This window comes from Genypterus blacodes, unplaced genomic scaffold (genome assembly GCF_046128005.1).
Source record: "Genypterus blacodes isolate CSIRO-AG114 ecotype Tasmania unplaced genomic scaffold, CSIRO-AGI_Gbla_v1 ptg000028l_1, whole genome shotgun sequence".
Classification (NCBI taxonomy): Eukaryota; Metazoa; Chordata; class Actinopteri; order Ophidiiformes; family Ophidiidae; genus Genypterus; species Genypterus blacodes.
In genome coordinates this window covers 1,032,501-1,057,208 of record NW_027466841.1, presented here as the reverse complement: position 1 = coordinate 1,057,208, position 24,708 = coordinate 1,032,501, and the positions used below count along the sequence as shown (strand labels likewise).

The 24,708-nt window shown below is 45.1% G+C and overlaps 4 protein-coding genes across 8 annotated transcripts in view; 3 read left to right on the top strand and 1 right to left on the bottom strand.

Moving 5' to 3' along the window:
• The first annotated feature begins 2,485 nt into the window (after positions 1-2,485).
• LOC142993601 (DELTA-stichotoxin-Hcr4a) lies at positions 2,486-4,606 on the top strand. Of its 2 annotated transcripts, none has more exons than XM_076144403.1 (3): positions 2,486-2,622; positions 2,961-3,069; positions 4,109-4,606. In XM_076144403.1, the coding sequence occupies exons 2-3, from the start codon at positions 2,966-2,968 to the stop codon at positions 4,536-4,538; spliced, it is 534 nt and encodes a 177-aa protein (XP_076000518.1). In that variant the 5' UTR covers positions 2,486-2,622; positions 2,961-2,965; the 3' UTR covers positions 4,539-4,606. The 2 variants fall into 2 exon arrangements, with proteins under 2 accessions (XP_076000518.1, XP_076000519.1); XM_076144404.1 differs by having other exon boundaries at positions 2,509-2,622; positions 2,893-3,069.
• A 696-nt stretch (positions 4,607-5,302) lies between these two features.
• apnl (actinoporin-like protein) lies at positions 5,303-7,071 on the top strand. Its single transcript, XM_076144384.1, has 3 exons — positions 5,303-5,477; positions 5,999-6,127; positions 6,261-7,071. Exons 2-3 carry the CDS (start codon positions 6,024-6,026, stop codon positions 6,715-6,717), a joined length of 561 nt encoding a protein of 186 aa, XP_076000499.1. The 5' UTR covers positions 5,303-5,477; positions 5,999-6,023; the 3' UTR covers positions 6,718-7,071.
• A 6,798-nt stretch (positions 7,072-13,869) lies between these two features.
• On the bottom strand, positions 13,870-18,500 carry ramp2 (receptor (G protein-coupled) activity modifying protein 2). 3 transcript variants are annotated; one of them, XM_076144292.1, is made up of 6 exons: positions 18,270-18,499; positions 17,680-17,742; positions 17,546-17,581; positions 15,608-15,640; positions 15,289-15,463; positions 13,870-15,183 (listed from the first exon to the last, which is right to left on the bottom strand). In XM_076144292.1, exons 1-6 carry the CDS (start codon positions 18,337-18,339, stop codon positions 14,934-14,936), a joined length of 627 nt encoding a protein of 208 aa, XP_076000407.1. In that variant the 5' UTR covers positions 18,340-18,499; the 3' UTR covers positions 13,870-14,933. The 3 variants fall into 3 exon arrangements, with proteins under 3 accessions (XP_076000407.1, XP_076000408.1, XP_076000410.1); XM_076144293.1 differs by lacking the exons at positions 17,546-17,581; positions 17,680-17,742 and having other exon boundaries at positions 18,270-18,500; XM_076144295.1 differs by lacking the exons at positions 17,546-17,581; positions 17,680-17,742; positions 18,270-18,499 and adding an exon at positions 15,929-17,522.
• Positions 18,501-20,958: 2,458 nt separating this feature from the next.
• The window catches only part of ezh1 (enhancer of zeste 1 polycomb repressive complex 2 subunit), an 11,335-nt gene continuing 7,585 nt past the window's right edge, over positions 20,959-24,708 (top strand). Inside the window, exons 1-8 of one of the 2 annotated variants that reach the window (XM_076144055.1) lie at positions 20,959-21,349; positions 21,968-22,071; positions 22,288-22,471; positions 22,564-22,689; positions 23,053-23,175; positions 23,577-23,694; positions 23,824-24,057; positions 24,577-24,679. In XM_076144055.1, coding sequence (XP_076000170.1) covers positions 22,292-22,471; positions 22,564-22,689; positions 23,053-23,175; positions 23,577-23,694; positions 23,824-24,057; positions 24,577-24,679 — 884 coding nt within the window. In that variant the 5' untranslated portion in view covers positions 20,959-21,349; positions 21,968-22,071; positions 22,288-22,291. The remainder of the gene's footprint in view (positions 21,350-21,967; positions 22,072-22,287; positions 22,472-22,563; positions 22,690-23,052; positions 23,176-23,576; positions 23,695-23,823; positions 24,058-24,576; positions 24,680-24,708) is intronic. The other variant, XM_076144056.1, reaches the window with a different exon arrangement.

Sequence of the window (24,708 nt, the reverse complement as noted above, 5' to 3'; positions counted from 1 at the left end):
TCTGATAACTCGATTATAACGGCCAATTAGGCATTAGCAAGTGCTGCTTGTTGGTAAATGGAATGAATGCGGCGCTGAAGGCCACCAGGCTGAATCGTTAGCATGCAAATATGAGAAAACTAAATAAATTAGCAAAACTCCTCCAGAGAATCAATTTGAGTTGAGTGCAGTTTATCACTTTTGGCTGCTGCATTCCTGCCCCACCCCCCCCGCCCCCCCACCCCGCTCTCTCCCTGCCCCCCCTCCTGTTTTCAGCTCTATATTAGGCTCATAGTTGCATATTTCGCTGATGACTTTGCAGCTTCACTTGTAAAAGCTGCACACCTTGCTAGATGCTGCAGGAGTATGTGTGTGTGTGTGTGTGTGTGTGTGTGTGTGTGTGTGTGTGTGTGTGCGTGTGTGCGTGTGCGTGTGTGTGTGTGTGTGTGTGTGTGTGCCGCCGCCACAACTCATCTTTGTATTTCTAGTCGCTTACATTTTGTATAATATACGACTTTCCTGATACGCAGCAATAGAGCGAGCGTGCCCTCTTCCTGTTTCGGCCTCTTTGGTCGCATCATAAATCAGTCGTTGCACCTTTTTTTTTGCGTCTGTCTCGTTTTCCCTCCCCCTCCGTCCTGTTAGGCCATTAAAATGGATTTGACAACGATATGCTAAGATGCACGTAGGGGCTATAAAGCCCAATGATAAGAACGCTGGGATTCCAAGAAGGTGTGATTGTGATGTTTATGATTAATTTATGAACGACTCATTAGGGAGGCGGTAAAGACATGAGAGGGGAGGAAGAGCGGCGGATTGGCTCAGCTTCAACTCTGGGAAATTAGAAAAAATGCTAAAATGTGTATTGACTTCTCCTGCTAGACATCAATATTTGACATACTGAGCGAAACACAAATGAGGAATTGAAAAAAAGAGAGCAAGTTTGACAAAAATAGTTTCATACTAACCCATAAAACTGTTAGAATGACATCATAGAGCTGGGGGAACATGTGACTCACTCCTGCATGAATCACTCCATGCGCTTGTGCTTATAAATATTCAAAAGAATTGAGTCAAACCAAACTTTCGGTTGCGTGTTTGTATTTGACTTCTTGGCCTTTTTGATTCGCTCTCGTACGAATGCGTCAAACCCTCAGGCGTGCTCAAGAAAGACACGGGTCAGCCGGGTCAAGGGGATGTTTGTAAACCAAGAGTTAACTGACTGACGATGTTTCAGCTCTTTGTAGTCTCACATCAGGAGGTTACTGACTGAACTTGAGCTTCATCTGGTCGTCTATTCGCTTTGATGCGTCGACGACATCTACGTATTCCAGCGGATGTGCGAATAGCTACTTAAGCATCATTAACCTTTTGGTACGACACGTTAATATTTCCCCCTCAGCACAGTTATGATGTCGCCCGTATTCATCGGTGCCCCTGCATGTTCAGTGCCTTGCTTGAGGGCAGAGAAGGGCAGATAATAAAGAAACATTGAGCCGTCATTAAGTCAGTCAAAGATTAAATTAAAATGCTGTTTGTTGTTTGTAGCAAATTGAGGTGAAGATTAGTTTAGAGTCTGTTTCCGTCCACATGTGGTATCCTTTGCTGATTGTCAGTCAAATCCTTGTGCAGCACTTACAGCACTTGACTTTTTGAATGCAGTTTTGCCCTCATTACAGCGCGTAATGACGGGCGTGCTGCATGCGTAATGTGTCGGGAGGTTTTCTGCCGTCGTCACTGGCTCACCATCACATAGCAGACAGGAACTCACTCAGTCTGTGTAGTGCAAATGCATTTCTCAAATGCGTGTTTGGTGCCATCTGGTGACTTCAAGCGCCTGAGTTGAAGGATTCAAATCAATCAATTCCGCCGCCGCCTGATGTATGGAACTGAACAGCTGCCACATTTTACTTGGCTTGGTTGGTGGTGTAATAAACATCTCAAAACAGACAGAGTTAGTTGCTAAATATTTCTAATTGGAAACAGAACCACAGAGCCTCTAAGCTTATGGCCCAAAGTCACCCTAAAGCAGAGCGCAGTGTAAAGGAAGGAGTGAGGTAACAGTCTGTACGTTACGCCTGGTGACCGGTTCCCACAGGAATTCTGTCGCATGCCATCACCTGCAGCAAAAACAGGAGCTTGTATAATGCCAGGAGACATTTTTGTTCCATTCTATGCATGTTAGGACGTGAAAAGTTCTGTTAAGTTCTTCATGTGTGTGTGTGTTGAGGACTTGAATAAGCTCCAGCACAGGGCGAGCGAGTTCACTGGGGAAAAGTATCGGGTTAAACCGATCTGCTTTAATAAGTCAAGAGAATGAGGAAAAAAGGAGTTTAAAAAGTTAAAAATGGATTAGATTTTGTAGAACCTGCATCAGTTTTACCAATATGTGAAGATGTGTATGAAGAGGAGCTCTTAATGATCTCCTTAGCAGTGCTTTTGTTGTATTTCATATGCATGTGAAAGTGTGTACCCGTGACTTCCCATGTGTGTTCACTTCCCGTGGACACGCCTTTCTTTGTGTTGGAACAAGCACAGTGGGGGTGTGACCTCATGAGCCGAGACTCTCACTCTCTCCACCGATCTGTGGATAAGGGGACTCGGAACCGTTTGACACAACACTCCGGTGTTTAACTCCAAAAGGTAAAATCCACAGTAATTACTCTTATTTAAGGGGAGATTGTAATGATTATGATGTATGTTTTGCTTATTCGGAAGGAAACTTTATTTTCCCCCAGAGACTCCATGATGCAGCAGGAAGAGTTAATTTATGTCTGTAGGATCATGCATCATTTGAATATGCATACATATCTACTGATACAGCGATTGTGTCTCAAAGTGAGATATGCAGCTTCGTTTGGCTCGAGAAAACAGCTATTTGCCACATCTAACATCAGGAAATCTTGTCCTCAGACGTGATCGAAAGTGAATCTGTGGAGAGGGAAACATTGTTGAGACTTCTGTCCCATTTTGTCTGGCAGCCAAGATGCCGATGACAGCAGAAGCCGTGTCGGCCACACTCACCACCAACAGAAACTGCACCATAGAAATAACCAACGTCACCAGCAAATTCTGCCTCATCAACCCCAAGTAAGTGTATGTGTGTGTTTGGATTAACCCTGTGTGCATCGGAAAGAATGCCAGAACAAATAAATCTGCAGGGGAACTGAATAAAGTGAATATTGAAATGAAGTTTGCAGGCGTTCAAGCTGCGTTCATCAAAGCACCTTTACCTCCAGATTTGACGTTTATGAAAATGTGTTTTCAGGAGATACAGTGTGTTTCATCGGTTTGACTTTGCTCGCTCTCTCTATCTGGGAGTGTCCCTGCCTGGGCGCACTGTGTTATGATCTCTCTCTCTCTTTGTCTGGGCTCTGGGCTCTGAGGTCTGGGCTGTTGGTTCTGGTCTGGGTCGAGAACCTGTCTGTTGTTGTTGGCCTGTAAAGCCCTGTGAGACATGTTGTTATGTTATATTTGTGATATCTTTGAAGTTCTTTAGTTCAAATAAATAAACTGTTAAAGTAAAATTAAGTCCCGAAGTTCTTTCAATTTTAATATTTGACACAGAAAAAAGTAATTAATAAAGTCAATTTTAATGTGGTTGTTTATGTTGGAACCTTTTTCATTTGTATTTTGTTTTAGCACCATATCTCACAAAACAAAGCTAAATAAAAAGCATTCGCTCATTGAATTCTATTCCATACAAGGATCTCATCAATCCAGCCACAATTTTTCAAAAAAACGGAGGGGGAAAAAATGAGCGTTGAGCAGAAATGAATGTCGGTGCGTGTGTGTGTTTGGGATTTGTGTCATGTCTGTGCATTCATCACGCTGTGGCAGGATGGACCGTATCCTCCCGTGGATGGGTCGTCTTCATGTGTGACATCACTTTGCTGAGAGCATCCACCTATCCATCACACACTGACACACCCCGCCTCATTGCACACCGCATGCGGGCACGCTCACCGTTGCTTGCGAGTCGGCGGCGGTACTCTCACAGTCACACTCCATCCATCAGCGTAAACACTCCCAAAGTTCACCGGAAATCTCCCCCAAACTTGGGAAAGTGGGATCGGTAAATGAAAGTTGAAAATGAAATTCTCCGTTACTTTGTTTTGCTCCTTCTCAGGGTGTACATGGTGAGCGGAATGAGCCAGCACCCGCCCAGCCCCACCGTCCGCACGCCCTGCACCGAGGTCTGCACCTTCACCAAAGACAACAACACGGTCACGGGCTCCGTCGGCCTGCTGACCTACGACCTCTTCCACATGCAGAGCCGCGTGTGCTCCCAGCGCATGGCCATCATGTTCTCCGTGCCCTTCGACCACAACCTTTATAAGAACCGGCTGGCTGTAGGGATATTCGAGAGCTCCCGGGCTTGCGACAAACACCTTTACGACCAGATGTACGAGAGGAAGGACTGCACCAACTTCAGCCACGGCGAGAACAACAGCAACGGGCTACAATACAAGAGCGCCAACGTGGACGTGAGGGCCACCATGTCCACCGTGGGCAAAGCCATCGTTAAGGTGGAGCTCTATGATAAAATGGGTCGTTAGACGAGAACGAGGCCGCTGTTCTGCTTTTGTGCCAAGCCGTATATAAAAATAAACTTGACTTGATTGAAGCTGCTGTTGCTTGTTGTCATTCAGAGAAGCATCCAGGCGGGAGGGAGAGTGATTTAGCTGTCATCTGTGTTTTGTATCTGCTGAAACATATCAATATCTGACACTCAGCCCCATTGATTCTCCATTAGCTCCCTTCTTGGCCTGGCGTACTGTATATCGCACACACACACTCATTCCTTTGATTGGGGTAATAAAACCTTCAGACGTTGCTCGTGATGCTTTGTGTGCCATGTATTTGCTTTCATTTTTACTGATGAACTGTTATCTTTCTTTAATCTGTGAGCTTCAGCCTTCCAATTCTAATGAGGAGCGGACAGATGGAATGTGAAATCGGCACGGTAACAATATTGTTCTTCACTGGCTGGCTGCAACGCTCTACATGTTGTTCCAAGCCGTGTTGTTATTAATGTGGTCGTCAGACTGAAAGAATGCGTCGCCGTCGCCTCCGTCGTCGCCGTGGCTACGCAGACATCTGTCCTTACTTGTTCAGTTTGCATTCTTTTCCTGGTTGTGTAACATCAGAACCAGTTCCCTCTGCCAGAGATCCATGAACACACAATGCATGAACAAAATCCTGTTTACTTAACGGTGAGGCATCCAATGGGAAAGGCCTGGAAACGTTCCAGGTGCTCTCACATTACCGCGGGTCAGGGTGTGGTGGTTTCACCTGCGTTTCATAGGAAAAGATGATGTTTGCTCTCTAGTTCTGCTTCTGAATGTGACTAAAGAGGGTGTGGACTCTCAGGAAGTGGGTTGTGTTGCAAGTTTTCCAAAGCAGAGGCACATCCTGCTCAGAGAACTACCGGCACCTCCCTTTCACGAATCTTTTCCCACTTTGGAATTGGGAGCAGGAACAGAGCTTCTCCACAGGTACGTCACCTACACATCTATATCCTATTTCAACTGAAATATAGGAAAATGAGATAAGAGAAATGGACTCCCAGGGATTTGCCAGACGAGGGCATTTAGTTTGAGCTGTGCCATGAGTCTGTTGATAAAAGGGGGTAATCATGTTCTGGAGTGTTATTCTTTCTCTCTAACTTCATTACAGCATGGTACTTAGTGCTGTAATTGAAGACGTGCGCTCTCTAATGAGGCAAAAAAGACTCGGCAGCCATTCTGTGACAGTTTGCAACTGTTTGGAAGGTAATTAGCCTGTGAAATGCATCATTCATCCCCGGTGTGAGGGTGTGTGTGTGTGTGTACGTGTGTGTGTGTGTGTCTGGCGTGCGTGCGTGCGTGTGTGTGAGCTGCTGAAGGTCAAAGCGAGTCGGCGTAGCAGAGGTCAGACTCATATTTTCTATTGTAATAAGTGGAGTAGCTCATGTTTGGAGAGCTGGGGGAGGGGCGGGTGCAGGCTATTTACTGGGTCTTCACCTTCTGGTTCACAGGCAGACAGTAAAGCACTTCTACAACATGACCGAGTCCGCCGAAGCCGTGGCAGCTGATGTGACCAGCAAGAGGAGCATCACTATGGAGATCACCAACCTTACCTCCAACTACTGCCTTGTCAACCCCAGGTAAACCCCGGCGTGGACTCCGGGCGTGGACTCTGGCAATTTGAACGCAGCAGATCCAGTTTAGTGATCTTGAGTTGCACTGCTCAGTATGTGACAGTGTGTGTGTGTCTTTGTGTGTGTGTGTGCTGGCTAGGGTCTTCTTGGACAACGGGGAGACCTACAACCCACCCCAGCCCACAGTCCGCCCTGCAAAGACAGAGGTGTGCACTTTCACCAAGAGCAGCGGAAAGGCCACGGGCAGCGTGGGCGTCCTGACCTACGACCTCTTGGAGAAGTCCAGAAACGACTACATCGAGAGTCTGGCTATCATGTTCGCCGTCCCCTGGGACTACAACCTGTACAAGAACTGGTTCGCGGTGGGCATCTACAAGAAGGGCCGCGAATGTGACAAGGACTTGTACAAGGAGATGTACTATGAGAAGAACCCGGAGCAGCACGGCTTCGTCAGGGAGGAGGCCACCGGCACGGGAATCAATTTCGTGGGCAACTACCTAGACATCAAGGCCACCATGTCACCCTTGGGCAGGTCCATCATGAAGGTGGAGGTGTGGGATAAGCTCTTCACACTCATCGGCCAGCAGTCATACTAGAGCGACCCGCCCTCCCTGTGTGCGCGTGTGTGTGTGTCATAAATCTGATATGTCCGTCCATCTCAACCCAATGCAGTCACCACACATGACTACACAGATGCATTGTGGGTGACGTGTGCTGGTATATCTGCGTATTAACCCTCAATAAATCTGCTTTAGATTCACAGTTTAGCTTGTTTATGAATCCAGGAAGCAATTTCAGGACCAAACCTCTGTCTGCTTCAATAGCATCCAGCTTTAAAATGGCATCTTTAGAAATGGAAATGCAGGATGAGTCACCGTCATAGCTTCATTCTGGTGTGTGTTTACCTTGACACTGCGAGCTGACAAATGAAATAAAACCTTTTTGCCAAAGCCGTTTGTGTACGAGTGTCTGTTGATTGAGTTTACAGGAGCACAATTGGGCTCTAAAGAGGCAAACTATTTAAATGTATTAGCACATATTATAGTTTTGTGTGTGTGATGCGTGTTATCGGCAGAATGTGCCGCACAATGGCCACGGATTTAAAAGGATCACTTTGAAGTGTGTGTGAGATACAAAGAGGAATAAACAGTGCAGGATCCATACACACTCGCATGCTGCTGAGCATCAAAGCTAATCCATCATTGTTAAAACTGTATTTACAGTATGACAAAGTCCATTCACATTTAAAACTGAATTCAAAGCTTCATTCAAATCGCGTCTTATATTTGAAGTGAGGGGGACAAGCAAAATGTTAACAATGATCCATATGTTGAATGCGCTAACTTTACGAACAGCCAGGGAGTTTGTTTGTTTATGGTGATGTCATGCTGCTGGTGGAGGTGAGACCTGGCAGAGAACACACACACACACAGGGCTTTGACTCCGAGTGAAGATCATCAGGAATGTAATGTTCTTGAATAGTTAGGGAGGAATATTTATTTATTAAAGTCCTTTTGTCTTTGCCAGTGAACAAAGTTACCTGGTTCTCTCCTGATCTTCAATAGGAGAATAATATTGGATAAAACCTTCATTATTCATTAAAGACTCAAATTGGATTTTTTTCACAGCAGCAAGATAGAAAACTAACACAATAAATAGTTAATGTTCCATGTTTTTAAGCCAACAGGAAGAGGTTCATCCCTAGCCTTGTGGTGTTTTTATTCTTTTTATTATCCATTATAAATCCCTTCATTCATTTCTTTGTATAGCGATAATGATCTTGGCAGGTAGAGTTGGTTACATGAGCTGATTTAGGTGAGGACCTTATTATTAGTGCACGGTTTATAATGCTATTCTCTGTGAAAATGACAAAAGTGATGAAAGAGCGCGCGTTGTCTTGCTGTAATGACACAGCCACAGTGTGTGTGTGTGTGTGTGTGTGTGTGTGGACGCAGTCATTAACCTTAGAATAATGTGTGATTCTATAGGAAGGAGCCGAGAAACATCAGCCCTCAATTTACATCCAGGGGGCGAAGCGATCGGGCTCCACATCGCAATTTAGTCCCAACGCCGCATTTGTGAGTCTGTTTTCCTGTTTAGATTCATGGCGCTCCCGCTGCATTAACTGTTCCAAAAGCGCCCAGATCAAAGGTTCTTCCTCACTGTCACCATTTGCATTTGCATAAGAGCCATACATAATACACAGGCATAAACTAGGGCCCCCTTTACAATCCGTGTGTGAGGCATTGTTCACTGGTGTGTTGGCGAAATGACGCACAATCCCCATAAACAGATGGAGGACATGAAGCAGAAACTTTTGTTCGTTGCAGCTTTGAAATGGGGATACGTTTCCTCTCAATCTTCCCTGTGTGTTTACTGTACCTGCATATATTTAAGTCTGTTTTCAAGTGTGGCATTATGTGTTGTTTACTGTGTGTGTGTGTGTGTGTGTGGGGAGGAGGGGGGGGGGGGGGGGGGGGGGGGGGGGCTGCACTGGTGGTCATGTGTGTAAGCTTCTTTGCGATGATGCTGCTGCTGATGATGCTGTGAACTAAAACTGCAGGCACGTTTAATAACTGCATTTAAGAAGTGACGGCAATTTTATGATATTTTAAATGCTATTATTGTTTTCTAAATGCCTTTATTCTTTGTTCTATTAATGTTCTTTTCTTTTATGTGTAAAGCATTTTGAGTTGTCTTGCATATGAAATGTGCCATATGAAGATAATTACCTTTTCTTTGCCATCATGGAAGAACTTTCTTATTCCCCTGTGTGAATAAACTGCGCTGTTGCTGCTGCTTCTGCATCTGCTGCTGCTTCCAATGTGGACTGAAACTGAAGCTGTTTACCACTCAAGTGTACAGTAGAGTGCAGCCAGTATACACACTAACTGAGTTTACACAAAATCAGAGAGGTGGAATGAATCAGGAAACCTCCATCAAATAATCCAGCACATGTAATTAATGTTCAATATTCTTTAGTCCTCTACACATAAGCGTAATTTGTATTTTAGGTATATTAATTATATTCTGTATTACTCTATTTCTCTATTCTGTCTATATATGTTTAATTTATGCCTGTTTAATGAAGTTTGCACTCAGTTCGTCGTGTGTAGGACGTCTTCGCCCCTTTTAATTGACCCAACAGGGACGCATAAAGTTGTGTTTCTATTGTTTTGTACTCTTTTGTGTTTCTCTTGCGATGTGGATGAAGATGAAGGCTTGTGGTGTAAACACGCACCCGCACTGTGGCTGCTCCCTTTGCAGCTGGAATGGAGCTTATCAATCTCCATTCACAGCTGTCTGCTCAGTGCCTGCTGGAGAAATGAAAGGAACATTTTCAAACAGGTTCAACAAGGAATTTCATTTGATCGCATAAATTATCACGACATCACCAGACGGATAGGCATGCGTGTCTCGAGTATTGTTTGAATTTCGGTTGTACTATTGACTTTCCATTTATCTGCCTAAGTGGTGTTTAATTGCTCAGCTTGGGAGTGTCCAAACAGAAGAGTCTAAGCATTCTCGCTCATTTGAACTGCAACCCTTGTTTGTTTTCTTTTGTTTATTTACAGCCAACGACACAATCAGCAAACAAATACTTTCTATCTGTTTCACAAACTGAACTTAGGTTTTTGTGGTGCAGTTCCAGAAGAATTTCGATCCAGCTCCCTTATTCCTTCACACATACGCTCTCAAACGCTGCCATCTAGAGGCAGTGTGTGTTTAGAGTATTTTCAGCCTCAGGTCTAAGCACATAAGGTTTTCTTTGAAGCAAAAATGCTTTAAAACCACAAATTGTTTAAAATACCCTATGGAAATGATGAGGCATATACCTTAAATATTGTCCTGTTTCTGGAAAGCACACAGCTTGTCCTCATGTCCTCAAAAACCCCGTCATTATCATTATCTAGCTCCCCGTGTCGTCGCTGGAGCTCCAGATTAGTTTTGATGTCTTGCAGAGCCTGATTCTCATGTGCTGGCCGCTGTGTGTGTGTCTGCCCTGATCTGTGTCAGTCTGACACCGGACGCCCGCAGCCTCATCATCAGACGGCCATAACAGGCCTCCGTCTCAGCAGGGATCCCCTCCAGAGAGGCTCCAACAAGGGCAAAGCAATCGAGCCGGCGCAGTTTCAAGCTAAGCTGGCACCGCAACGTTTTGGTGTGTTTGTTTTGTTTTCGAAATTTCTGCAGGTCATATTCCACAGACGGAAAAAAAAAAAGAAATCCCTTCAGCCGAGATGCGAGGGGTTAAGGGTCATATTGTTTCTGGCAGGCTTTGGGAATTGTCTCATTGTGTTAGTTTGTTATTGGAATTGCTCCACATGCAGAGCGACACAGATGTGGATGGTGTAATAATATGGATGGCTTCAGGGAGGAAACTCCAAAAAGTTTTCTGCAGCAGATTTAGTTTAGTTTGGCTGCAATGTTTCACCACTTGTGAATCGCGTGGCACAATTGTATGAAATCTAACACGCGGTTTGTAACGCACGATCAGAGTTAAATTACAATCCCTATGACATCACTTTCACTCACTTTAAATATGGGACCCAACCAGTATTTCAGTCACTGTCTCCTCATCTGACCTGGATATGTGCTGAATTAACTGACTGTATAATATTACAGACTGTGTTCTCTCCTCCGGGGGAAAAACGTCTCACTCGTTTGACCTCATGTAGCATGGAGGTGGCAACTGAGATTCCCCATTTTCAAAGATAAAACATGATGAAACAATAAGCAAAACAAGAATTACCGAACACCTCGAAATCCGTTTCATCCTTTTCCTACTTTGAGGTCTCCAATCTCTCGCTGGCCTCCTTCTGTCTGACGGGAACCAAACTTAAATCTACTTCTGCTGCACACCTCAAACTATTCTCAGACTATTGTTTGCTCAAGAAGCACTTAAATGTTGATTGTTCTCTTAGCCATTGTGATGCAGCATAACCCTTATTTTCTCTTGACCCAGATCTTATTTGCTCTCTGACGTCAACAACAGCAACATTCAGGTCAGCTCATCCACGTCTACCTACCTTCATCCTTTTCCTACCCCAAAAACTTCACAGCCTCATCCTCGGTCATACTTTTGTTTACTTCAACTCAGGTACACAGGTGCACCATCTTTTCCTTCCCAGCATCCTTTTGGGGCCTCCACAGGCTCACCCAGGCCGCTCTTATTTCCTTCTTATTACTTCTGAACTCATGTTGTGCATTTCCTTTTGCCTCATTCTGACTGACTGAGCTCCAACTTTTGCTGTCAAACCTGTGACTGCACAGTCATCTGCTACCAGCTTGAGGTCATCCAGCTGAAGGGGTCAGTCGTGACACAGCAGTGCCAGCTGCCTGGATCTTGCACGAGAAAGTAATTACTCATGTCGCATTCAATGACTCGCATCAACGAGCGCAACCTTATAATATTCACTAAGTTTGGCAAAAGTCCACCGATAGAGCAGCTACTGAGGGAGAACGTGTTACACAAGCAGGTCTTAATCGGTAAATCAGGTGAGCTATATAAATCATTACAGAAATAATGTTTTAGTAGATTAGATGTGTGTGTGTGTGTGGTGGCCTGGTGCAGTGAATTACTTTTGCCTTCAGCTCACCACAAGCCTGATTTGCCTCTCCAGCTTTGCATGTGTCTGCTGCAGGACGCTGACTTTACCCCAAATGATTCCCCGGCCAGCTGTTGGGTTTCTGCACGATGCTGCTTCCTATAAAGCATTGACGCTCCTCACATCCTCACCGCCTAAACTGTTGCATAGCCAAACTCTGCATCCATACTGATACTGTAAATCTATGAGAGTCAGAAATTGATGCACAGACAGCGTTACTTTCTGTTTCTCCACTTCTTCCATCCGGCCCTGACACGACCCAGAGGCCCCATAGGCCAAAGTCCACCAAGCCTAAGTGGAGAGGCAGCTGTAGGTCAGCGTAGGAGTTATTATTGTCCACAGAGAGAAAGGTATCTGGTATTTTGTGGGAAGTGTTCTGTAAACTGGGAGCAGTCAGTCAGATATTCATGTTTGCTTGGTACGATTGTCTGGTTCTGTGAGGAAATGGAGCTTAATTGGTGGACAAGTGGAATGTGTGTCGCCTGCCTAGAGCAATCACAGTCTGTCCTTGATCAAAAAGTCACACATACAGCACTGCACACACACAACACACACACAGTCAGAGGGGTTTGTGTTGGTGTCACGTTCCAGGAGATTCTACATTAAAATTATTTCCGTTTTTATTCTATATCACAGTCTGACAGGGAAATGCCGCCTGACAAAGATGAGGGAAGCTCATCACCTCTGTCTCTTTCTTCTCCACCCTCCCGTAGTTCCTCCCCCTGATATTTCACCCTCTTCACTCCAGCCCGACCCATGACCCCTGACCCCAGCCTCATGTTGTACATTAAGTAGAGTTAACGTTAGGTAATTGTTACATAACATTTGTGGAGATGCGTTTGCTTGAGCCACTCTCTGGCTCATGATGTCATTACCTACTGTGACATGTTAGGGTGGCTCCATTCATGGCTCCCACTACTATGATTTGGTGATGCAAATAAAAAATATAAAATATATAAAGTAAACGCAAATGCTGAACAATGGCAAGTTCGGAGGAACGGCTCTCTCAAGTCATTACCAACACCGCCATCATTCATGATGTCATTATGGGGCGTGCTAGGGTGGTTCATTCATGATGTCATTAACAACTCGTGATGTCATTAACAACTGTCATGCTCGGGTGGTTCCATTTATGATGTTGTGATGTTTTGAACGTCTCTGACTTGATGCTCCCGTATGTAACTGCAGGACGTCTGAACGAATGGTGCTCGTTGTATTGACGTACAAACAGAACATACACACACACACGGGCTCTCACATTATAGTGTTGAGATTGGTCATTTTGCTGCCTTTTGTTTTAAATAATGCAACAAATAGGATTGAAATAGTTTCATTTCAGTTAAACTAGTTTTTCCAGTATTGGTTTTGTTGTTCTTTAAAGATAGAATATGTCATTTACACTGTGCAGTGTTATTGTGCATGTCTGAAGCACATACAACCACTAGAGGGCAAAGTTTGCCAAGTTAAATATTCAACAATATTAAGCTCCTAAGCCTTGACTGTTACATTGAACATCATAATAATATGCAAAAACACTTGTGATTAAGAAAATAAACAAGTGGTGAATGTTTTTTCACTGACATGTCATGTTACATGTTGCATCACACGTGTGTGTGTGTGTGTGTGTGTGTGGTGCTCTGGCTCATTGTAGCACTAAAGGGTAACACGGAATTGGATGAGATCAGAGGAGGGGGGGTGGGGCGGGTATGACCTGACTTCTAGAAAGGAAGAAGGTCACCAAACACACTTTCCCACCCAACCCTGCCAGACACACACACACACACACACACACACACACACACACACACACACACACACACACACACAGGCCCACCCTACAGTGTTGTGTGTGCCAGATGAGGATGTGATACATGACTGCTGTCACTGCTCCCTTCAATACATCAGCACTTGCACACCGCAGCAACTCCATAGCGATACACTGCTGGCTGAAGATACAGTGAAATATAACCTGAGGCATAAAGCAATGCCGTCTGCAACGCACTCCAGGGAAAAGAGTGTTTAATTAAATACAGACAAGGGTCAAAGGCCACTTCAGGCAGAATGCTGTGTTATGTGTCCTCATGGATATGAACTGAATATAGATGAAATAGTATAGGTATAGAAAAGAGCCAAAACTGCTGCTGATCCAATCACTGATTTAATGTATGAAACAAATATATCAATAAACATACAATAGTTTGCGTGAGAGCAGATGGATGCTCTCTGTCAGACAGTACAGGAAGTCTTAACAATGGCAGAAATATAACAGTATATAAATACACGTACAGAATCTTTGTTACCAAATTTGAAAGCACCTACAAAGGCTTTACTGTCATTCAGGCCTAAGGAATAAAAAGAACATTATCATGATTTAAGCGAAAGATAACACTTGTATCTTCTCTGTCATTACTCAGTGTTTAGCACGATCCTAAACTGACCTGTCATACGTGTGTGTGTGTGGAGCAGTTAAATAGACTGCACACCATTGGGCTCATCATGGGAACATAAGGATCGTCCTCGTCTGGACAGAGCAAAGTGCTGAAGGACTTCATACGCTCCAAAGAAGAGACAATACCAGGAAAGAGGTCTCCTTTTCTGGGCGTCCCCACTCATTGTGGTTCGTCTGTGACCTCTGACCCCAACCGTCCATGTGCTACGACTCAAATAACCAGAACCATGCATTAGACTATCCCCACTCTGCTTCCTGTCCTCCCACAACTACAAATGGTGCTTGTCAGAATGAAACTTTAACACAAAACAAAAGGAAAAACACACCAACACAGCCACTCTGAGCAGCCTGAGTCACCTGCTTCTCTTTGCATGTTTTCCATGTGAGCAATTAGCAAATTTAATCAGTTAAGAAATAAAAAGTTTATGAAATCTAAAGTATAAATTACTTTGCTTTTATCAGCTTAACTGGCGTCCAACATGGTTGTGAGTGTCAACATGATTATACCTCAGCAAGCTTGAGAGCTTTTGTCATCATAATCCTGATTACAGGGTTATCCAGTTATTGATAAGATCAGAAATCCCTGTCTGGTCTCAGGTTTTCTCACAGTCCTTTCTTCAAGTGTGCAGTACAGTATGGCGCAGGAAGTTAGATTCATACAGATTTGGTCACAGTGGGTCTAGGATGGAGTCCCCAGGCAGGGAGAGAGGCGGGATCATGGGTAAATATTTAGAGAATGTCAGGTCCAGGTTCATCAGGAGCTGCCGTCACCGTTCTTGGTCTTGAGTACCACCAGGATGACCATGACAGGGATCAGGCAGATGGGAGTTATCACCAGGGCAAAGACGATGCCCGGCGGCGGGTCGCTTAGCTCCTCTGTGGGACACTCCTGGAAAAACATGTTGTGAATCGACACAAAGGTCTGTTCAACCAGGGGATTGGGCCACGGGATAATGAGGCAGTCGCAGATCTCCTCTGTACAAAGGCTGAAGTTGTTGTACGGCCTATAGTGTGGAGAGAGGGAGAATGAGAAACAGACAGACTGAAGGTAATCATACTTTAATACTTTAAATGCAATAATATAACAAAGCTGAACAGGTTAATCTTACCCACGTACGCTGCCCCAACTGCACCACTCAGTGCTGTTTAATGTGTCCATTGCCTCCTTGAATTGTGTAAAACATGTTTCTCGAAACAGTAAGGAAATGCAATCCATGGTTGGTCCATTGAAATAAGAATCACAGATGCTACAATAGTTCACGCAGTGAGAAGACTTCCCACAATCTGTGTGAACAGAGAGAGAGCGACAGAGAGAGAGAGAGAGAGAGAGAGAAAGAGAGAGAGAGAGAGAGAGAGAGAGTTAGAAACATAGAGACAATAAAACATGCTGGGCATCTATCAAAGTGTTACTGTATGATGTCATCCTACCAAACTGCGGAGTTGAGTCTCCATAAGTTGCATCTACAAGGAAAAAAACCCGTCAACAGACAAATTAGTTTCCAACAAAAAAATGAACTATAAATGCAGGCTGTTTAAATGCTGACAAATATTTCAATGACATCATGGTTAACACACATACGTCCGTTCACATAAAGCTCTTCATGTCATGTTCTGTCTAACTCAGAAGCCAAGCAGCAAATTTCAACGTAAAGATGAATTTTCTCTGAACATTCTGAGTCTACTGTAAGCTGCTGAGCTTTAGCAGTGAGGCAGACATTCACAGCTGTAGAAGGGAGACCACACACTCACCGGAGAGAAAGGAGAGGAATGAAATGAAGCCAAGTGCTACCTTCATGTCAGAGAAAATGAATAAAGGTGCGTTTTCCCCAGCTGATGACCATGTATAATAAACCCAAACGTCTTAGACTGTGTACAGCGAGGCATAACAGGAAACCCGACAGGATGGAAGAGACGCGGTGTAACCTTCGGTTACCAGATGTCCAAACAGTGTTACCCTCGGTTACCAGATGTTCTTCGAAGATCTGTCTGACGGCCCAGCGCCTTGGCAGCAGCTCTTCCCCTCTCCAACACACACATTTCTCCAGGATTTCTTCCTTTTTAAAGGGGTGGAGGCAACAAAGATTGTCCTCTCCATTCTCCCAAATAAAAGGGAGCACACCCAAGCTGGGCTGGACTCACATCTGAAAACCCTTTACTCTTTAACTCTTGTTCTGCTTTTTAGTCTCAGTTTCTCACAGTCGAAGGCCTGGCCGGCTCACAGCATGTGATTTATTTGCCTTTTGGGCTGCCTCTGCCAAATAGGAAACATAAGTAAACATTTAGGGCTCAGCGTTTAGGGGTGGATGTAATCATGACTCTGCATGGTGTGCAGACAGCCCTGATTTCACATCTGGGTTAACCTGAGCAAACCTGGAATAATTTGTTAGGCAGCACTAACTAGTTGCTTTAAAGACCAGCTGTCTTTATGTAGCATGAGAAGTGGAGCTGTGTGTGTGTGTGTGTGTGTGTGTGTGTGTGTGTGTGTGTGTGTGTGTGTGTGCGTGTGTGTGCGTGTGTGTGTGTCACCGTGTCAGACAAATGTGGAACTGATATGAAAGTGCAGTGAAAGAGAAACGACTTCACCGCCTGAATGAAACAAAAATCTACGAGTGTGTGTTTTCTCACGACCGACTTGTTAATTCATGTCACTGCGTCCACATGTTGGGCCTCTCACAACATCTGTTTGCCGAGCAGCATTTTGATTTAGTAATGACATCAGGAAATGTGTCTTTTCAGCAGAGGAGGAGCTCAGAGTTGGGGGCGTTGGCAGGGGAAGGAGGGGGGACAGTCAGGGGAAGGGGGAAAAAAAGTAAGGCACGGGATGAGGAACAGCGAGAGGGGCGCTGCTCCCAAGATCCAGTTGTTTCACAATTCTGAGTTCATGCGTTGATCACAGACGTTGCATGGGGTGAATGACGAACAAATGCAGGAAGTGGAGCCAGGTGGGGGCCGCTCATAATGAGGTTTGAGTTAACCTCTGACCCCAAACAATTATGGGCTCTGTGTCTACTGCTGTTGACCCCTCACTGTAAGAGACCTCCCCAGGAGTTTGTCCTGTCTTAATATGCACAAGGAGTTCTTGGCAGAAAACAGGATGTCCAGTCTCTGTTTGTATTTGTTCTTGTCCAGGCTTATGAGTTAATGAAAGGGGCCTACAGTGCAGTGCAGTTCTCAACGCGGATACAAATATATCATCAGTACATGGTATATTTGCTTCACATAAAAGATTAACATATAATTGAAACGCTGATGGAAAAGCCTGAGAATTTGCCAAAATGAACTACTCAGTCAGGCACATTTGGGAGTTTATTTATAGAATATATTCTTATTTGCAACACCAGAAGTGTATTTAAACTGTGAACTTACAATCAGTTTTGTTGGCTGTTTCTGTGAGGTGATACCCTGTAAAATAAGGATAGCAGGTTCATCTAAATGCGAGAGATTTTAGAGTTTGTGTTATCTTTATTTTCTGCAACAGTTCCACATAAACATACACGTACCTAATGTTGTAGCCTGATGCACCTCAAGCTTTTCATCTACCAGACAAACCACTGCTGTGCATCCTGTGATGGGATAAACAAGAGTATTTCTGACTATAAAGCCACATACGCAGACTCACAACTCCATGAACGAATGGATATCATCACAAAAGGAGGGTAAGGAAGTTAGAAGAGTCAGTGTGTCATTGTTATAAACTGATGTGAGGAAAACAAAGTATGGAACATTACCAAAGCTCTCTACAATCATTCTCCTTTCTCGAGAATAAAGACATATTTTCATGTTATTTTGTGGTAAAAAAAAAAAAGCCAATAATAACCTCAGTAAACTGTCCTGATCTTGTCAGGAATTTACAAAGGAGGCTTCCTGTAAAAGCTGCACATTGGACCCGCTGATGTGTCCACTCTTTGCCCCCTAAACCAAACTGTTTTCAGTCTAAGACTCAATCATAAGACCAGATAATCTCCTCACTCAATCACTGGATGCTCCTCAGCATTCCTCCTGAGAGGTGAGAGAGAGGACAAGTGGAAAGGCTTCTCATGGATTCTTTCACTCAGACAGACAGTTCTGTATGTATAAACGCTCCACTTACCCAAGAGGAGGAGAAGCAGCAGCACAAAACACCCAGAAGGCTTTATGGGTGAGGATCTGGTGGCTGTCATGGTGCCTGACAGTGTTCTGTCCTTCTTCTCTGGTGGCTACTGATTACATATCTCAATCTTTCTGCAGGAAGACTCTATAAAACAACAGGAAGCTCTCATTTCCTAGGATGGGTGGATTCCCACAATGGGACAGAGAGGTAGAGCCACTGTGGTCCACTGGTATACCACCCTCTCTCTCTCAATATATGTCTCTCTCTCTCTCTCTCTCTCTCTCTCTGTCGCTCTCTCTCTCTCTCTCTCTTGTCATCCCACCCTCTCTTCCTCTCACACTCCCTCTCTCTCCCCACCCTCTATTCTCCTATCTCCCATTCTCTTGATTAATCCCTTGATCAATACAAGCAATGCTTTAGAATGAATACATACTTGATTTGTTTTTCTTGAATTGAAAATTAGCTTTGCAGAGAAAAGAGCCTTCAACTTGGAGCCATAAAACTAAAACCAGAATCGCAGCTCAGTAAAAACTGTAAAAATGCTGTGAAAATGTCTCTGTCTTGATCATAATCCATTATCTGCAGGTAATGATGTCAGTAAATGATTCATTAGATGCTCTTCCTCTACAATAATCCATCAAATCTGCAATTAAGATGTTAATAAATGAGTATTACAGGAAAGCCAGTGATCAATTAAAGAGGAATTAAAAGCTAAAAATGAACAAGCCGGTGGGATTTCTCACATACTGGCAATGCAAATATGATTCATGTTGAATTCTATTTGTTTTTTTGGTATGTTAAGTATGGATATGGGATTTCTCAGCAAATGAATAAATCCATTCATCAAAGCTTGTAAGAATGTGATACCAAAGGGTGAATCGAAAATCAAACAGCAGCGGAGGAATGAAATGAAAGATACTGAATGTTGTGCCTTTGTTGTTGTTGTTTTTGTGTCATCATTCAGAAGCAAAAGGAAACTTTGAAAACTGGCATTAATGATTATGTTGCTCATGTGGTAGAAACATGTGATTCCCTGTTTGTCTGTCACCAGCGTTGAGTTGGGAGTGTGTGTCTGTATCTGTGTGTCTTAGGCCATCAATAACTGTGACAAGAGCCCCACCCCAGCCTCTTCCTGCCACCTCCAGCACTGACGTCTGCACGGAGCTGCTGTGCAGCAGTGAGGCAGCAGGGACCTCCAGTGTAGACGATGATGCACTTATCCACGTCACCGCTGCGCTCTTCCTCAGCTGCTGGGCCTGGGACCCAGCCAGGGAACTCTGGGACAAAGATTGCTCCCACATTTCACATTTCAATAAGGAGACTCTTATTCTTATTCATATAACTAATTGGGTTTAAAGAGAAAGTTAGGTGAGTGAGAAAGTGAGTGAGTGAGTGAGTGAGTGAGTGAATAAGTGAGTGAGTGAGTGAGTGTTCTGTTCTGTTCTGTTCTGTTGAGTCAAAACAGGACAATGGAAAGTTTATTGTTATTGTTAACTTGGTACATTTTGAATGTGTACCTCAGTTATACTTTCAAGTCAATGTCCTCTTGAGGGATTTCACCTCCTCCTAAGCTCTTGACAAAGATCATAAATGCTGCAAAACATCGGATTCCAATACGTCAGTTCCCAAGACCAACACACACAGTTGACACTATACATAATTTAAAACTTTCCGCTGATGACGCCTAAATCCCATGCTTATCTTCCTGTGTGTTTCCGTTTGTTTGACAGTTCAGTATCAACATGGCACCAGCTACTTCCAGTACCACAGTACACATGGCAAACATACCTTAGCAGTTGGAGATCATTATCCCACAAGGTCTGTACGGCTCTCCAAACAGTATGGGTGAGCAATTCTGACTGGAATCTGACTAAGTCCAATTTGAAAACCATATGATGGCAAAGACACTTACGGGGTGAATAACGGTGGAATATAAGCGTGTGTGTGTGTGTCTGTCTAGTTAAGTCTACGTTGTTGCACAGGTTAAAATGTGACTTAACAGTGCCATCTTGTGTGTGAAAAACAGTAGCGTTGTTGTAATTACTTTTTTTAGTTTTTGACTCTAAACTAAACAATGCAATGAGTTGGTTGGTCTACAAAATATACTAATCGGCGTTTGCATAATAATAATTTAAATGGGTTGACTTTCTAATAAGCAATAATCTATTGCTTACAAATACTGTACGTTTACAAGTTAAACATTCCTGAATTACGACTTTACCAGGTGCACCTGAAAGCATCACAGTCTTTGCTTTTGAACACCGTCCACCGAAACAATGTTATTGTGGCGCCCCCTTGAGGAGAAAAAAAGAAGCGCCAACTGAGCTGTTTTCCACCCGAACCACAGGCACATCTGCGGGAATGTTCGCGAACTGTGGGAGCATTCGGATCAAACAATGTTTCATTTTAAAACATTTCATCTGTGAATACTTTATGATTGCAGTGAGAGTGTAATAAACGACATGGGACGTTTAAATATGTCGAAATAAAAAATGAACTGTATCATTCTTGCATGAACTGTGCGTCTAAAATGCTTGGGAGTGTTTAATTTATAAATACATATATTTTCTATGTTCTTATATTTAAAACATGGCATCGTCGCCATAAACACCCTGACCAGCCCCACACAGTTGACCGTGCTTGGCGTATTTAAATGCCCACTATGCTTAGTTGCATCAGTTCCTGTGTGTGTGCGTGTGTATCTGTGTGTGTGTGTGTGTGCGTAAATCGCCGTGCCTGTAGCTGCTCCACGCTACTTTTTTTTTTAATCCCGGGAGGCATATTAGCAATAAATCCTCCTCTGGTAGGAAAAGGAAAGAGGCAGTGTGATCCTAATAAAGACGTCACCGTGCTGCTCGGTTTGGCTCCACCACGCCAAAGTGCGCAGCTATTTGTACGCTACAACAACAACACCATGCTCATGGATAACGTAGGGATTTTTCTCAGATCCCCCAGCCGAGCCGAGCCGAGATCTGCGTCAGATCCAGAACGAACACAGCCCTGTTTTTGATCGCAGCGGATCGAAGGAGGGGGACTGGATCGCAACGAAACGGGACGGAACGATTTGTGGGATTTTGAAGGTATTTTCCGAACTGCGACACTGGATGTCGGGTTGGTGGGGGGGTTAAAGGGGGGGACGGGGGGGGGGGGGGGGACGTGCACACGCGTACAGACCGTGGGAGGCTTCGTGCAGTCATTGTGCAGCTGTGTGCGCACGTCTTTTTAAAGTGCTCCAAATTTAAATGGATCCTGCTCGGTGCTGTTTGCTGGGACTGGAACGTGTGTGTGCACGACTCCCAGATCCGGGAAATGAACCGAGCTATGTGTTCCAGTTCCCTACCCCGCCCGTGTTCCGCTTTAGCCCCGACTTATATTATATGTGTTATAAGTCAGATATGGAAGTTAATATTGAGTGTGTGTGTTTATGGAATACGGAGGGAAACTGCACTACGCACTTTTCTGCTTCGTGTCGCTTATGAGAAGAGGAACGCCCACTCCGGAGCAATGTGGACGCACAGCCGCCTTAGAATAACAAGGACGCTGGCTGGCGCGTGTGTGTGAGTGTGCGTGTGTGTGTGCGTGTGTGCGCGCGCGTGTGTGTGGTTGTATTTGATCATCTTCGCGTCCTACACTGACCCGTTAGACGCTGCAAAGGGTTCGACATTTTTCACATGACGTCAATTTTGTTTTGCCAACAGTAGGGGTCGCACTCTCTCATGAACCTCCAGTGAGGACGAATAGGGAAGTGTGTGCGCGCGTGTGTGTGACAGAGAGAGAGAGAGAATCCTAATGCGAAAGAGTAGTAAGTATTAATCTAATTCATAATGATACAACCATCATTTCACACCATGTTCTTCCTTATATGACTATTATGGTGATTATGGGATGTATTCTTTATCGAGGAAGACTCTCTTTAGGATGATGGCATTCAGCTGGCACGTTTAGTGATCAAAGCAAACGTTATCTCCAGCTCAGGCGTGCACAGTGACACCGTGTTGCTTCTCTTATCTTCCTCCAGACTCATGGAGGAAACAGCTGCTCCGTGTCCAGCTGCTGGCACCGGCGTTGCCGCGCCGACCTCCAGACCTCAGACGGCCTCCTTCGCGCCCTCTCGTAGCTCACTGGAGTGGAGACGGAGGGTCAAGTCTGAGTACATGCGCCTTCGCCAATTGAAACGCCTTAAGAAAGCAGAGGAGGTCAAGGTGGGTGAGACCGATTGTCCCCTCCCCCCTCCTTGAGTCACATCAAGGTGCGGCGTCCCTCTAACATGTCCTTCATCCTGCTTTGGTTCCAGGCCCTGTTCGTGTCCAACAGGCAGAAGATTGAGCAGCAGACAAACCTCCTGAATGCTGATTGGTCCAAGCTCAGGATTCAGTCCATCCCGCTTTCAACTGGTAGTGGAGGTCTGCCCAGCAAGAAGGTTGGTGTCCCTGGAGTGAGACGGGAGAGACGTCAGGTCCTGTCCTCTTTATCTCTCTCCTCATATCTTGACCTAACAATTCCGTCTGCGCAGTCCAAGCTCTCTTTCCCCAATTATAATGCCATCTAATTCCCGACTGGCTGTCAGGTGCTTCTAAAATATCATATAGGACGAGGCTTTGTTCCAGAATAGGATCACATGTCCGTCTGTGTGTGGTCGCTGCCCCTGATACAAACAGCCTGCAGCTCTTACAGCGTCTCTCTCTGTCGGGGTCTCATCCTACATCATCCTATAGCAGGTGTATAAAATGATACCGTGACCGTTCTGAATGTGTTAAATCAGGATCCCCGTCTCTCTTTCCAGCTGTGCTCGGTGGAGTTTGGTTTCCCGGGATTCAAAGCTCAAGCCATCGCCATGCGGCCTCTGTCCACGGTGGCGGGGATCCCCTTCATGTACTCCTGGTCTCCACTGCAACACAACTTCATGGTATGATAACGGATCGCATTGCGTTGTGGGTAATTTGATGACCGGCAGGGTGAGGGCACAACCTTCCTGATCATTCCACTTTGCTCCGTAGATGGATCAGATTCTCCTCAAGCCTCTGGATGAACGTTCTTCTTTTATTTTTGCGATGCAGTCTGATTTCCATTCATGTTATTTTCTCTTCCTGTAAGCAGGAGAGCAGTAATTTATTGTCAGCAACATTCCTGTCCTCTGAGGTCATCCTGACATTGCTATCACACACGCGAGAGCTTATTCGTATGCATGGAGTATGATGAATGAACGGCACACGCACACACACACACACACATACGCGTGCAAACACAACCCCCCTGTCCTCTTCCTCCTGCCTGCCTGTGTTTACTTTCTCTGTCTTGTCGTTCCAGGTGGAGGATGAAACGTTCCTTCACAACATCCCCTACATGGGCGACGAGGTGCTGGAGCAGGACGAGGCCTTCCTGGAGGAGCTCATCGACAACTACGACGGCGTCCACGGAGACCGAGGTCAGTGTGACACCGTAACAACCGCACTTGTGTACTCGGCGTGTCAGCGTGATTTAGCAGCGTGTAGCGTTTACTGGCTGGTGATGATGATGAGGCGGGATGTTCTGACATGTTGATTGGCCGTCCCAGAGGGGGGGTTTATCAGCGACGAGATCTTCAAAGAGCTGGTGGAGGCCCTCAGCCAGTACTCGGACCACGAGGAAGAGGAGGAGGAAGAGGAGGAGGAGGGGGGGACGTCAGTGCAAGTGGTGGGGAAAAAGGAGGAGGAGAGAGAGATGAGGAGGAGCTCGGCGGAGGGCGCAGAGGAGAGCAAAGCCGAAGCGCCGGCCTCCACCAGGAGGAAGAGGAGGAGCACGACAGAAGGTCAGTCTGCGGCAGCGGCCTGAAGGACGAAGGCTCTCTGCGTCTCATTACGCCGGCCAGGCCTTAGCTCCGCCTCCCTGCTCTGGTGTTGTTTACCTGAGAGCGGTGTGTGTGTGTTACAGCATGGCCGACGTGGATATGTGTGTGTGTGTGTGTGTGGACCTGTTTGTCCCCGACACGGATATGTCCCCATCTCCCCTTACACAACCTCATAACCTCTTGTCCCAAAGCGTTATGGGAAACTAGGCCTGTGTGCACACTTAGTGATAGTGAAACACAACACACGCACACACACACACATGCATGCATGAACAAAAGGCCCTGTGAGTAATGGAGGCGTAGCTAAGGCCTGGATGATGTCACTGTTTGTTTAAGCCCCAACGTTGCTCACTTTTGCACTATTTTTGAAAGAAGTTATTACATAATCTTAATTTGGGAATCTGTACGGAATTCTCTGTTGTTTTGTTCAAATGGCAAACTCTCTCTCTCTCTCTCCCTCTCTCTCTCTCTTTCCCAAAGTGAGGGATTTGTCTGTCAACGTGAAGATCCCCAACGACAAGATCTTCACAGCCATCGCCTCCATGTTCCCTTACAAGGGCACCACGGAGGAGCTGAAGGAAAAGTAAGAAAAAGCAGGCAGACACGGGGACG